Raw genomic sequence first — 15,556 nt, forward strand, 5'->3', positions numbered from 1 at the left:
AATCCGCTTGAAATTTTGTACAGAAAATTCTTTTGGTTGCAAGACGTGGGTTCAAAACCTGGTATAACTTCAAATTCTTTAGCTTCTATAGAGCAAATTTCTTCTCCGATTTGGCTTACATTTTGTAAAAAATCATGGCCCAAATCTGTCCATAACTCTTTATAGCTCTCATATAACCCAATCTCTCGATTTGACTTATTGAGCATTGACAAGAAACAATTCTTCTCAAAATATATAAAAATTCCATGGAATTTATTGCTTGACTTCTTCTTTTTTAGTTTCTGCCTATGAAGAGAAATGCCAACCATTGTGGAGGCTAAATAATATACGGCCCGACTGAAAAGGAACACGTGTTAACTTTTTTTTTTTAAATATTGTTATGTATTCAACAGACTGACAGACAGACAGAAGTGGCGCACAACGTGACTATACAAAATCATATGAAACAACGACACATTTACATATATTTAGCACAAAGACAAAGAAATGTTTGTTTAAACACTTTTTCGTTGGTAAAAACAGTTCGAATGGATTTACACGTGGCAAAAGTAATCAAGACAATATTCATTCATTCTTTCATTAGATGAATAAAAACCATTTAGACTAAAATTAATCAAACGCCATAGAAACGTATTTCAATTTATAAGCTGAGAAGTGTTTCGCCCCAAAAATTGTTTTTATTATTGTGACGATTGTTTATTACTTCCATGTAACATTAAAGATTTTTTTATTAAAATTCCCTAGAGAATATTAAGAACATAACAATTACGTTTCAAAAGATTTTAAGCTGGCCACAATCAAAAAAAAAAATATAAATAAGAGACAGTAATTTAATTTTCCATTATCATAGAATATGAATGAATTTTCTGTTATTAATGACATAAACGTTTACAGGGTGGCTCACAAATGCGTTCTTAACAATCAACTACGATTAACGACTGTAAAACATAGGCATTTGGTTTTAAAAGTAGATTTCTCTAAACAGAAACTTTGTTACCATTTGTTCCAAAAAAAAAAAAATCAGCTGCTGGTTGGTCCACCCTATACTATGCCATAAAGAAAATCCTTGTTGTACATAACCAATTTGTAATATTTATTTTTGGGTAGAATAAAAATGAAAAAAATGCCAACAACCTGTAGTACACGTCTTTGCTAAGCACAAAATAAATAACAATCATACGTCCTGTGGTTCAGATAAAAATAATGCTAATACGCCACAATGTATCTGTGTTACTATAATTATTTTATTTTATTAATTGAAGGCTAGAAAATTGCTTTATGGATCAAATAGTTTCTTTTGATGTCCCAGCAATTGGACATTCCTTAATCAACATGTAATTCCCAACCAGACGAGACTAATCGCTTTCTATGGCAATCATTAAAAGGCATTTTTTCATTCAACCGTTTTATTGTTATGACTAGTGTTTATATTTCAAATAGCAGTATGCCATCAAAGAATTCCTTTGTTAATTTCCTAGAGGTTGTTAAGGGTAACTCTAGAGCATGGCCACTAAAAGTGTTCACTATAATCATCGGCAACAGTTAGGAGACAATTATGTTGAAATATATTACAAGTAGTAAATAATCATAACATGGCGTATACTTTATAACAATTATACGCTCCATAGTCCAGTTAATGGTAATAATAACACTAATACGCCCCTAAGTCTTTGCCATCAAAGTAATTGTCATTGGCTACGGTCTATAAATCATGACTTTCAACAGACGAACAAATTATTTTTAGTTGTAAGATACCAGACTCCCTAATCTCTTGTTTTTTTGGTTTTTCTTCTTTCAGACTAACACGTGATGAAAATTGCCATTAATAAGCTAAGGCTTGCCTTGAAAGCTAGTTACCATAAAGATAATCATATGCCATAGCAACGATTTCGTTTAATTTTTTTGGAGCAAATATTTTTTGTGGTAAGTATTAAATTTTATATTTCCAATGGCTTTATATTACATGAACAATATCAGCATTTTCCTGAGCCACCAACAGTTATAACACAATAAGCATTTTATATCCTTCCTCTTAAGTTGTATTGAAAAAACAAAAGCAAAAAAACTTTATTCAGCCTTAACAACATTCAGTTAATTTCGTCCAATTAACATTTGGTCTTCCTTCCAATTTGATAGATACATTTAACTTTGTAGATTTCCACTTAATTCATTTATAACCATGGGATTGTTTTTTTCTTCGTCTCTAATTTCGTTAGAATTCATTATGGGCCGAGAATTGGCTTTGGGCTATGGAAATATTATACCTTCATATAAACGTTATGGGAAAATTACTTAAAGCACCAGCCACTCCATTCGAAAAAAAGAGGAAATTATTGGGTTTTGAGTCCTTAATGTGAGTAGGTCTTTATTTTAAAAAAAGGAATAAAAAATTCTTGGTCAAAGTTTATTCATGGTTGAAATATGTAAGACATTGTGGGAGAGGTTTGACAGTTCAGTTTAGTATTTTTATACCTCCACCATAGGATTGGGGGGTATACTAATTTCGTCATTCCGTTTGTAACACCTCGAAATATGCCTCTAAGACCCCAACAAAAATACATTTTCTTGATCCTCATGACATTTTAGGTCGATTTAGCAATGTCCGTCCGTCCGTCTGTCGCAAGCATGCTTACTTTCGAAGGAGTAAAGCTAGACGCTTGAAATTTTGCACAAATTTATCTTATCAATGTATGTAGGTTGGGATTGTAAATGAGCCAACTTGGCCCATGTTTTGTAGTTGCTGCCATATAACCCGATCTTGGGTCTTGACTTCTTGAGCACCTAGAGATGGCAACTCTTATCCGATTGGGCTGAAAAAACTTTCATCAACTTTACTAAGTATGGTTCAAATCGGTTCAAAACTTGAAGTAGCTGTCATATAAACCCATCTTGGGTTTTGACTTCTTGAGCCGCTAGAGGGCGCAATTCTCATCCGATTTGGCTGCAAATTTGTACGAAGTGTTTTGTTATGACTTCCAAGAACTGCGCTAAGCATGGTTCAAATCGGTCTATAATCTGATATAGCTGCCATATAAAGCGATCTTAGATTTTGACTTCTTGAGCCACTAGAGGGCGCAATTCTCATTCGATTTGGTTGAAATTAAGCATGAAGTGTTTTGTTATGACTGCCAACAACTGTGCTATGTATGGTTCAAATCGTTCAATAACCTGATATAGCTGCCATATATACCGATCTAGGTTTCTGACTTCTTGAGCCAATAGAGGGCATAATTCTTTATATACCGAACTTGGCTCTTGACTTCTTGAGCCACTAGAGGGCGTAATTCTCATCCGATTTGGCTGAAATTTGGCATAAAATTGTTTGTTATGACTTTCAACAACAGTGCTAAGTATGGCTCTAATCGGTCCATAACCTGATATAGCTGCCATATAAAGCGATCTTAGATTTTGACTTCTTGAGCCACTAGAGGGCGCAATTCTCATCCGATTTGACTGAAATTATGCATGAAGTGTTTTATTATGACTGCCAACAGCTGTGCTATGTATGGTTCAAATTGGTCGATAACCTGATATAGCTGCCATATATACCGGTCTGGGATCCTGACTTTTTGAGCCAATAGAAAGCATAATTCGATATATACTGAACTTTGCTCTTGACTTCTTGAGCCACTTGAGGACGCAATTCTCATCCAATTTGGCTGAATTCTCGCATGAAGTTTTTTGTTATGACTTTCAACAACTATGCCAAGTGTGGTTCAAATCGGTCTGTAACCTGATATAGCTGCCATATAAACCGATCTTAGATCTCGGCTTCTTGAGCCAATAGAGGGCGCAATTTTCATCCGATTTAGCAGAAATTTAGCATAAAGGGTTTTGTTATGACTTTCAACAACTGCGCCAAGTATGGTTCAAATTGGTCTTTAACCTGATATAGCTGCCATATATACCAATTGTGGATCTTGACTTCTTGAGCCACTAGAGGGCGCAATTCTCATCCGCTTTGGCTGAAAATTTGCTCGAAGTGTTCTCTTATGACTTTCAACAACTGTGCCAAATATGGTTCAAATTAGTTTATAACCTAATATAGCTGCCATATAAACTGATCTTAGATCTTGACTTCTTCAGCCACTAGAGGGCGCAATTCTTATCCGATTTGGCTGAAATTGTGCATTAAGTAATTTGTTATGACTTCTAACAACTGTGCCAAGTATGGTTTTTATCGGTCCTTAACCTGATATAGCTGCCATATATACCGATCTGGGATCTTGGCTTCTTGAGCCACTAGAGGGCGCCATATAAACCGATCTGGGTTTTTCTTAAGCCGCTAGAGGCCGCAGTTCTTATCCGATTTTGCTGAAATTTTGTACAACGGCTTCTACCATGATCTTCAACATACATGTCCAATATGGTCTTAATCGATCTATAGCCTGATACAGCTCCCATATAAACCGTTCCCCCGATTGTGCTTCTTCAGCCCCTACAAGTCGCAATTCTTATCCGAATGGACTGAGATATTATCTAATGACTTCTACCATGGTCTTCAACATTCAAATCACTTATGGTCCGAGAAAAAAATTTTAATAAACAAGTAGGAGCGTGCAAAGTTCGGCCGGGCCAAATCTTATATACCCTCCACCATGGATGGCATTTGTCGAGTTCTTGGCTCAGTATCTCCTTTTAGACAAACGAACTTTGCACGCTCCTACTTGTTTATTAACATTTTTTTTATTAAATTTGACAAACTTAAATTTTTGTAACAAAAATTTGATTTCAAGTAAACAGAAAAATAAAATCATATTTTCTTACAATGTTCGAAGAAGCATTGGGCCCTTTGGATTTGGTGCAGCATAGCGCCTTAAAAGAATCCCTAAAGAAACCTCCTCTAAATGTTGAGGCCATATTTGGAACTGTAGATGCAATCACACAAAAAGCTGCAGCGCTTATTAACGCCGATACGCAAGAGGAATTTCTATACAAAAATCCCAATGGCTGGAAAAGACATTCTCTACAGAAAGATGCCTCATTGCTAAACCAGTATTTTAATGATTTTGATTCTGATATAACCCCCAGTTCCTCTTTAACATCCAGCGACTTTTTGGCGAAACCCCTGGAACCCTGGGCTTTATTAGAGGCATTTCATTTTCCCGATGTGGTACGTCAAATAACCCAATTTATCGAAACTTGGGAATTAACACCAGCCACTAAGTTTGTGGTTATAGCCCAAGAGAAAAGCCTGAAAATGCCTCCATTTGGTGAGCGCTATTTTGTGGAAGTACATTTTTCCAAGCCTACCCCCAAATGTCCAAATCCTTTGGCTAGAGCCAAGTCCTACTTTCAAATAAATGTTAGCTGCTTATTGCCAAGAGATTATCCTGTCAATGTTACCTATCGTTTTGAAGGCTACAGCAGTTGTTTCTATGCTTTGGGTCCCAAGAAAATGAGCTCCAATAAATTTCAGCGATTTCTCATCGATACCATAATTCACATGAAGTTGGCCTTCTATGCTCAATTGGAGAAATGTGAAAGACTTGAGGTTGAACAGGAAAAGGATGATGAAAGAAAGATTCATTGCTAAATTTTTTTGAGGCCAAAAGGATTTCCAGCACAGGCAGAATTTTAATAAAATTTTGATTTCCTTTTGTGGATTGTAAAAAAAGATCTCTAAATATTTTGTTCTGAAAGTAAGTAAAGTATAAGGACCATACAACAGGTTCAGAAAACATGTTGTCTTGGCATAGGCGGAGCAATGAGGACCACACCCATTAAGGCACTGGGAACTACTCTAGATATCCCACCCATTCACATACAGATTAAGTGTGAGGCAGCCACTGCGGCTATGAGACTTAAGGCGATGGGAGAATGGATTGAGGATGGGAGCAGCTCATACGGTATAATCGAAACGAAGAAGGGAAGAGGCTTTCGATCGGATATCTAAGATGAACTTTGAAGTCTATTGCGAGGCACTGCTGCCAATACCACACTCTTGGATTGGCGGATGACTAGTATTGCCATCTGGAAGATCTTGTTACACGGATGGATCAAAGCTAGAGGACAGAGTGGGCTTGGGGGTCTACATTGAGAACCCAGGGACTGAGATCTGTTTTAGACTGCCTGACCATAATTCGGTCCTGCAGGCGGAGATCCGTGCCATAACGGAATAAGCATGTGTAGGGCATGCAGTGAAAATGATGAGAAGTTGGAGCATTTCCTTTGTCATTGCCCGGCTTTCGCGTCCAACAGATACCGGTACTTATGTGGAGACACAATATCAGACACGATCCAACTTAGGAGAGTGGTATTGAAAACTATTAAGAATTTTGTAAGTAGCACGGAATTCCTAACTTAAAATTTTCTTTTTCAAGATTATTTTTTTTTTGTGTTTTTAGAGCGCACAACAAGCCGATTGTTGGCTTAGGTGTATGTCCATAGTGGCATGGGGCGGATTAATATCTGCACCCTCTTTTCAATCTAACCTAACCTAGATCGTACTTGGCACAGTTGTTGGGAGCCATAACAGAACACCACGTGCAAAATTTCAGCCAAATCGGAGGAATATTGCACCTCCCAGGGACTCAAGAAATCAAATCGGGAGATCGGTTTATATGGGAGCTACATCAGGTTATTGGCCGATTTGGGACGTACTTAGCACAATTGTTGCAAAATATCAGCATCGTGCTCTTTTGTCATACCATTCCATTTATTTAAACCCCATATTGCCATTAGTTTTGAGGGGGAGTCTAGAGGATGAAGCGTACCCCAAACACATGGTCCCAAAATTGGTTATCAAATTCGTTTTCTTATCTCAAATACCTTTCATTTGAGCCACATATTGGCATAGTCGGAAAATTTTTACCCTTTGGGGGTTGTTTTGGGGAAGGGGTGATGCCATAAATATGGTTGCCCAAAAAGTAATTGCGGATTTTTCATATAGTCGGCGTTGATAAATTTTTTCACAGCTTGTGACTCTGTAATTCCATTCTTTCTCCTGTCAGTTATCAGCTGTTACTTTTGGCTTGCTTTAGAAAAAAAGTGTAAAAAAGTATATTTGATTAAAGTTCATTCTAAGTTTTATTAAAAATACATTTACTTTCTTTTAAAAAATCCGCAATTACTTTTTGGGCAACCCAATACATGGTCCTACATTTGGTTATCAAATTCGTATTCTACTCCCAAATACCTTTATTTAAGCCCCATATTGCGATGGTCATTAAAAAATAGCTGTTTGTGGGGTATTTTGGAAAAGGGGTAGACCCCCAATTTGCAATGGTCAGCAATTACTTTCTATTTGGGTGAGATGGCCCCATAGGCACTTTTCCCGAGCCCCGTATTGCTTTGAGCCCCATATTGCTTTGGTCGTAAATTTGTCTTCTTTGGGGTGTTCTCTTGAATGGGCGGCCCCTCAAACACTTGGTCCACCACCTGGATATCAGAGTCGTGTTCTACACTCAAATATCTTTTATTTAAACCCCATAATGACATGACCCCCCTGTTTAGGGGATGTTTTGCGGAAGGGGTGGATCCGCAGAAACGTCCCAAATTTGGATATCAGATTCGTATTTTACTCGCATTTTACCCTTCATTCGAGTCCCATAATGCCATGGTCGGTAAATATGTCCGATTTAGGGGTGTTTTTGGGGTTGGGGTGGTCCCCCAAACACTTGGTCCGGCAATTGGATATCAGATTCCTTTTCTAATCTTAAATACCTTTCATTTGAGTCCCATATTGTCGTGATTGGTGTATATATATATTTGGTAGGTTTTGGGGGTGGGGCGCCCACCCTAGGTACCCCATCCGAAATTTGGATACCAAATTTTCGTTTGCACATTCTTATAAGGAACACACAAAATTTCGCATAAATCGCACCACCCATCTCCGAGATCTGGCGTTTCTGAAAATTAGGGTAAGGGGGAGGGTCCGCTCCCCCTTCAGATTTAAAAAATTTATAGTAGCCTATTTTCACCACGGGATCATTATGCACCATCAGCGACCTACAAACAAACACAAATTGATTTTTATATGTAAGATGGGATCTTAGATCAATATTTCGAGGTGTTACAAACGGAATGACTAGGATGGGGGTATGCTAACCCCCATCCTATGGTGGTGGGAATAAAAAAATTCATTAAAAATTAAATTTTGATACAACTTTTTTTTTCTATCAAAATTTTACTGGGAGAACAATTTAAAAAAAATCTGTCTGTAAAAATTTTATATATTTAAAATTTTCTACAGAAATAAAATTTGGAAAAAACTGTGAAGACATATTTTCATAGTTGACATTTCGTTTTGATAAAATTTTCCCTGTCGTCATTGTTGTTATATTGGGTTTTTTTCCTTATCATCCAAGCTGCTTTAATCAATTCGTTTAACCATTCGCCCACCCTGGGACTATATTGTATAAATGTATTGGAAAATTGTGTCAATTATTTGTATTGAATTAATTATCCTTACTGCTGCCTATTGTAAGCTGGCAAGTATAAATGAAAATTGAGCTTCATTAAATTGTAATGCTTTCCCTATGGGTTTTTTTATGCCAAGCATTTATTTTGCTCTCTAGAAATTTCCATAGCAATCATAAACATTTGTTTTCGTCAAAAAACAACCTGGACTGAACATTTTATTAACAAAAAACAGGGAACAACAATCGCTATAAATTAATGAAATTTCCTGATTCGATTTTGTCCATTTAATTGTTGCAAGAATTTTTTGCAAAATTTTACTTTTCCGCCTGGTTTTTTTTTTAATCTCATGAAAAACTAACATATACTCCGTGGGTGGTCTGTCCAAATGTCCACCACAAACAAAAAACCAAAACCATGGCTGACATTGATGGGACATTGAATGTTTTTGGATGTGGCCTTAGACATAAAATGCCAACAGTAACAAACCGGAACCCTTAAAAAAATCATGCAGGCGATAAAGCGACAATTGTCAGGCATGCTGGATTACATGAGCCCATTGCAGATAGATGTTGTAGAGCTTGATAAGGATGTAACGTTAAGATGGAGGTACCTCCAATTACCTACGGAATAGCTTTTTTGTGGCATTTTTACACAAACATTATTTTGTTTCTTTAAAAAGATGCATAAAAAGTTATTTGCCATTTTTTTTTTCGTGGCGTATGATTAATATTCATCCATTTGGCGAGTTTTTTTATTTTTCCGCATATACTTACTTTATGGCAACAAGAGAAATTATGTTAATCATATGCCATCAAAAGTTTTAATAAATTGCCACACTTTTAAGAGTGTTTTTTCATTGTAATAAGGATGCTTAACAACATCAGAAAAAAAAAACACGCCAGAGTTTTTAATATTGAAGAATTTTTTTTTTTGAGAGTAATTGGCAACATAATGTAAAACGTCATTGACCAGCTGAAACGTTACACACATTTTAGGTGTAGCCAACACTAAGAAGTGGTATAAAGGAAAGGATTGGAGTGAAGACAGTGGACTATCAGGACTAATGATGGAAAGGATATGCCGTACCTTACGGAAAGAATCTGCCGTACCAACCTAACCTTATATGGTTAGGTTGGTACTTTTGCCTAAGAACAAGAGGCTTATTAGGGGTGACCCATTGGTATATACATAGAGAAATTGTCATACATATAGAAGGGGGAAATAAAACTCAGCATTTTAGGTTTCATTAAGGTTAGATGCCCAAATATCCCAATAAATTTCACCCCAATACCATAAAAACATATTTTTTTAAATTTTTTGACAAAATCTTTTTCAACTGTTTAAGGTATCATAGCTCGTCACAGTCATGGACTTCAATGAATAATTTTTTTCATTTATCATAAAAAAAACTTGCAGTAATATGCCTTAGGCAAAGTCAACGACTTCAAATTATATTTTTTTTTTTCACAAAAAAAAAATATGTTGAAGGTTTTTTTCATCATATCCCAAGCCACACAGCATCGCACGCATCACCACATTAATCATAGAGCGTTAATATCCCTCTGACACTCTCACCTTGGGAAGGCAGACATCTATTAATAATTCGTTTAAAATTCTATTCATTGTTGTATTTCTGTGCCATTGTCGGCTGAACCGAAATAGACCGAAACATTACCAAGGGTATAATGCTCCTTTCGAAAAATTTCGAGTGTGTTCGACGAATATTTCAAGTGACTAAGAATTGAAGCACTCATAGTCAGAAATATTGAAAGTTCTGGCATACTTGTCTAAAAATGAGTTTTATTTGATTGAGGCAATTGATAGTTAACAAAAGAATATCAGTATATTAAGATGAGATTGTTCAAATTCTGCAGCCACACATTGTATTTTTAATATTTTTATACCCACCACCATAGGATGGGGGTATACTCATCTAATCATTCCGTTTGTAACACCTCGAAATATCGATCTAACACCCCACAAAGTGTATATATTCTTGATCGTCCCGACATTCTGAACTAGCCATGTCTGTCCATCCGTCGGTCTACCGAAATCACGATAGCAGTCAAACGCGTAGAACTAGCCGCATGAAATTTTGACCAGATTGCATATGTGTCATATCGGGTCAGATTTGGATATAGCTGCCATATAAACCGATCACCCGATTTGTCCGATTTGGGTGAAATTTCGAATATAATGTTCTGTTATGACTTCCAACAACTGTGCCAAGTACGGTCCAAATCGGGCTATAACCTGATAAAGCCCCCATATAAACCGATCTCCCGATTTGACTTCTTGAGCCCCTGGAAGCCTTAATTTTCATCCGATTTGGCGAAAAGTTTGCACAATGTATTCTGTTATGACTCCCAACAACTGTGCCAAGTACGGTCCAAATCGGTCTTAAACCTAATATAGCCTCTATATAAACCGATCTCCCGATTTGACTTCCTGAGCTCCTGGAATCCGCAATTTTCATCCGATTTTGCTAAAATTTTGCACAGAATGTTCCATTATGACTTCCAACAACTGTGCCAAGTACGGCCCAAATCGGTAAAGAACCTCATATAGCTCCCATATAAACCGATCTCCCGATTTGGCTTAAATTTTGCACTAAGTATTCTGTTATGACTTCCAACAACTGTTATGACTTTTTCGTTATGGGAGAGGCACATCCCAGAGTGCCTTCACCGCATGCTTCTGGTCCGTGCCGGGATTGAAAAGAACCCCGGACCCTGGTTCAGTTCGCGTTTCCACAACCGCCTTCATCATCGGTCCGTGTCGGTGAGATGTAACCGGTGCATGGATTGGGTACATTTCCGATCTTGCTTTGGTCTGATATCACTACGGCGGTATAGTCATGCTGAATATGTTGCAAAGCATCGTCGTCATCGCTTTCTGTGTCCTCTTCGGCGGACTATGTGACCCAAACTAAGTATGGTCCGAATCGGTCCATAACCTGATGTAGCTCCAATAGCATATCAATTTTTATTATCCATTATCGTCGTCGGACTATGTGACCCAAACTAAGTATGGTCCGAATCGGTCCATAACCTGATGCGGCTCCAATAGCATAGCAATTTTTATTATCCATTATCCTTTGTTATCCTATAAAGAGATACTGGGCAAAGAACTTGACAAATGCGATCCATTGTGGAGGATACCTAAGATTCGGCCCTGCCTGACCGAACTTAACACGCTTTTATTTGTTAGCATCTAGAGCGCACATCAAGCCGATTACTGGCTTAGGTGTTTGTCCGTTGTGGCATTGGGCGAATTAATAACTACACCCTCTTTTCAACCCAACTTTTTTTTTTTTTTTTTTTTTTTTCATTTCATTTATTTGCAATCTATTTATAAATACAAAATAATAAGCAAATTTTGTGACACTTAAAATACTAACAGAGTTGCCAAAATTCAGTAACCTTAGCAATACACTATAAAATATTTACATTTCTGACTTAATATAATTTCTTTAAATATTTACATAGTATACTTAGTATTTTTTTAATTATTTACATAGTTACAAAGGGGAGGTCTAGAATATGATTTCTTTTCAATCTTCTGACTTCATAAGTATCATCTAGTAAGCATATAGCCAAGGCATTACTGTGATTACTTAATCTATTGAGGTAGTTGTTACTTAGTCTTGTTATTTCATTTTTAATTTTTCCTATGCCCAAATCGTTGTGAATACAGTCATTATTCACGAACCAGGGAGCGTTAGTTATCAATCTAAGAGTTTTTGACTGATACCTTTGCAAAATTTCTAAATTGGAATTGCTAGCGGTTCCCCATAACTCTATGCCATATGACCACACTGGCTTTAAAACGGTTTTGTAGAGAATAACTTTGTTCTCAAGACTAAGCTGCGATTTAGGACCAATCAACCAGTACATCTTTTTAGTTTTTATGTCCACCTCCTTTCTTTTCGATTTAATATGCTCCTTCCAGTTGAGTCGCTTATCTAATCTAAGACCAAGATATTTTACGCTATCCGATTTAGGAATCAATTCACCATTTAACGTTAAAGGAGGGCAATCATCTTTTTTAAGCGTGAATGTAACGTTTGTCGATTTATCGGCGTTCACTTTTATATTCCACGTTTTAAGCCATTCTTGAATGCAGTTAAGTTGTTTTTGTACTATTGTTGCCGCTTGAACAGGATCTGTGCTAGAAGCCAATATAGCTGTGTCATCTGCATACGTAGCTACTGTAACATTATCGTTAACAGGTATATCAGCCGTGTATAACGTATACAGCAATGGTCCAACGACGCTCCCCTGTGGTACTCCAGAATTGATATTGCCTACCTCCGATTCTTCGCTATGTACAGCTACATAAAAACTTCTCTGGCTTAAATAATCTTTCAGTAATAGATACTGGGGTGCAGGTAACAATTGTTTGAGCTTGAAGAGTAGTCCGATATGCCACACTTTATCGAAAGCCTGTTTTACATCTAAAAAGATGGATGAGCAAAACATTTTATTTTCTAAAGCATTCCTGATGTCATTTACGATCCTATGGCACTGTTCCGGCGTGCCATGATTGTGCCTGAAACCAAATTGATGGTCCGGTATTATGCGTGTTTTCTCCAAAATTGGAATCAATCTCTTTTGAAAAAGTTTTTCAAATAATTTCGATAAAATAGGTAGTAAACTTATGGGTCTATAAGAGCTTAACAAATTGTCAGGCTTGTTCGGTTTTCTGACCATAATAATTTTGGCGTGTTTCCATTGGGAAGGGAAATGTGATACTCTAATTAGAGCATTAAAAAATGTTGTAAGGAAGACGACTCCCTTCTTTGGTAATGACTTCAAAGCTTTGCCATTAATATTGTCATAGCCTGGCGACTTTTTAGCATTTAACTTTGTTATTTCATGCTGGACCTCACAGAAAGTAAATGGTTTTATCGGAGGAGACATTTGACATGGCACATCAATGAAACTGTTTATTTTATCAACCCAACTTAACGTAAAACTATTTCTATAGAGAATTTTGTCAACATTTTATTTCTAAAGAAAATTTTGTCAAAATTTAATTTGTAAAGAAAAAAATTTTCCAAAAAAAAATTTATTAAAATTTTGTTTCGATAGAGAATTTTATTTCTATACAAAAATTTGCAAATTTCCTTTTTCGTCAAAGATTTTGTCGAAATTTTAATTTTTCAACATTTATTACACTCATGCCAACAAAGTTTCCATGTTTGTTACTTTATTTTCTTGCAATGTATTTCTTTTCAAACGTATATTCAAGAAAATATCCTCAAACATTCCTTTTGAAATGATTTTTTTTGTTATGCCTTAAATATAACCGTACCGTTTTTTACCATGCATCAATGAATTTTGTTGGATTGTGGGCATCATTATTTATTTTATAGCCAGAATAGAATAAATACAATAACTTAGATATTTTCTGGAAAAATTAAAAAGCTCCCACCTTAAGAATGTTTCTTAGAAATGAGTGTTTTTGTTGATTTTTTTTTCTTGATTTGAATTTTATGGTCTTTACGTAGAAATGTTGAAGGTGCGAAGAGCCTTTGGGATAATTGGACTCATTGACGTATACGCAACGTGCCAATTTAATTTATAACTCATACGCAATAGGTCACCATTGACCAGAAGGAAAATAAAAAAAAATCGTCTAAATATAGAAAACAGTCAGTCTAGTCTATTAAGGATTTCATTAAAAGGTATTGAAAATCAATTTGCAAATTTGACAAAATTCAGTCAAAATCGCTAAAGTAATTTCAAAACCAGTAAGGAAAGGCAAAAGGCGGGCGGTAACGACTTTGTAATACCCTACACCTACCCTACAAAGTGGGAGTTATATCTAATTCCGAACCAATTTTGATGAACCTCAGGGGATATTTTCAAACAATCCGTATCAAATTTCAAGCAAATATGTTCAAACTGTTATAAATACGCTTGACAAATGACAACATTATTGCAAATTAGATAAAATCTGACAAACATATATATGGGAGCTATATCTAATTGGGAACCGATTTGCAGCAAACTTCTCAGATATTGTGGTAGTCTTCGAGGATGGCGTTGTGCATAATTTTGGCAATATAAGTCAAAAAAGGGCTTGCAGTGGCGCTAGAAGTGAAAATCGGGCGATATACATATATGGCAGCTATATCTATAGCTGAACCGATTTCTATGAAACTCATCAGTAATGTGGAGAGTCAAGAGAAAATCCTTCCTGCCTAATTTCGAGAGAATCGGTTAACTTATGACCAATTTATTGTCATATTTTTCAAAATCTGATGAACATATATATGGGAGCTATATCTAAATCTGAAACGATTTCGACCAAACGTTACTGGTATTGTGGTAGTTGTCGAGGAAAGCGTTATAAAAACTTTTGGACAAATCGGTGAATAAATGCACTTGCAGTGGCTCTAGGAGTGAAAATCGGGCGATATACATATATGGCAGCTATATCTAAATCTGAACCGATTTTTATGAAAATCACCAGTAATATGAAGAGTCAAGAGAAAATCCTTCCTGCCCAATTTCGAGAGAATTGGTTTACAAATGACTATTTTGTTGCATTATTACAGCAAATCGGACGAACATATACATGGGAGTTATATCTAAATCTAAACCGATTTAGAACAAAATTCTCAGATATTGTGGTAGTTGTCGAGGAAAGCGTTTCACAAAATTTTGAAAAGATTGGTGGAAAACTGCGCTTGCAGAGGCTCTAGGAATGAATATCCCTCGATATATATATATGAGAGCTATATCTAAATCTGAACCGATTTCTACGAAATTCGCATGTAACGTCGAGAGTCAAGAGAAAATCTTTCCTGCCAAATTTCGAAAAAATCGGTTAGCATATGAACAATTTAACGCAATATTTCTCAAAATCGGACGAACATATATATGGGAGTTATATCGAAATCTGAACCGATTGTGACGAAACTTCTTAAATATTGTGGTAGTCGTCGAGAAAAGCGTTGTACAAAATTTTGGACAGATTGGTGAATAAATGCGCTTGCAGTGGCTCTAGGAGTGAAAATCGGACGATACATATAAATGAGAGCTATATCTAAATCTGTACCGATGTTTATTAAATTCACCAGTAATGTGGAGAAACAAGAGAAAATCCTTCCTGCCAAATTTCGATAGAATCGGTTAACAAATGACCATTTTATTGCATTATAACTGCAAATCGGACGAACATA

At 36.2% G+C, this 15,556-nt stretch overlaps 1 protein-coding gene and 1 long non-coding RNA gene across 2 annotated transcripts in view; both read left to right on the top strand.

Annotated features, from left to right (window-relative positions):
- Nucleotides 1–1,824: 1,824 nt before the first annotated feature.
- Nucleotides 1,825–15,556, top strand: part of LOC106082810 (uncharacterized) — a 40,548-nt gene continuing 26,816 nt past the window's right edge. The window contains exon 1 of the long non-coding RNA XR_009398092.1: nucleotides 1,825–1,923. This is a non-coding gene — a long non-coding RNA (uncharacterized LOC106082810). The remainder of the gene's footprint in view (nucleotides 1,924–15,556) is intronic.
- On the top strand, nucleotides 4,752–5,656 carry LOC106082801 (uncharacterized). Its single transcript, XM_013245538.2, has one exon. It carries the CDS (start codon nucleotides 4,769–4,771, stop codon nucleotides 5,534–5,536), a length of 768 nt encoding a protein of 255 aa, XP_013100992.2. The 5' UTR covers nucleotides 4,752–4,768; the 3' UTR covers nucleotides 5,537–5,656.

The sequence above is a fragment of the Stomoxys calcitrans genome, chromosome 4, assembly GCF_963082655.1.
Source record: "Stomoxys calcitrans chromosome 4, idStoCalc2.1, whole genome shotgun sequence".
NCBI classification, from domain to species: Eukaryota; Metazoa; Arthropoda; class Insecta; order Diptera; family Muscidae; genus Stomoxys; species Stomoxys calcitrans.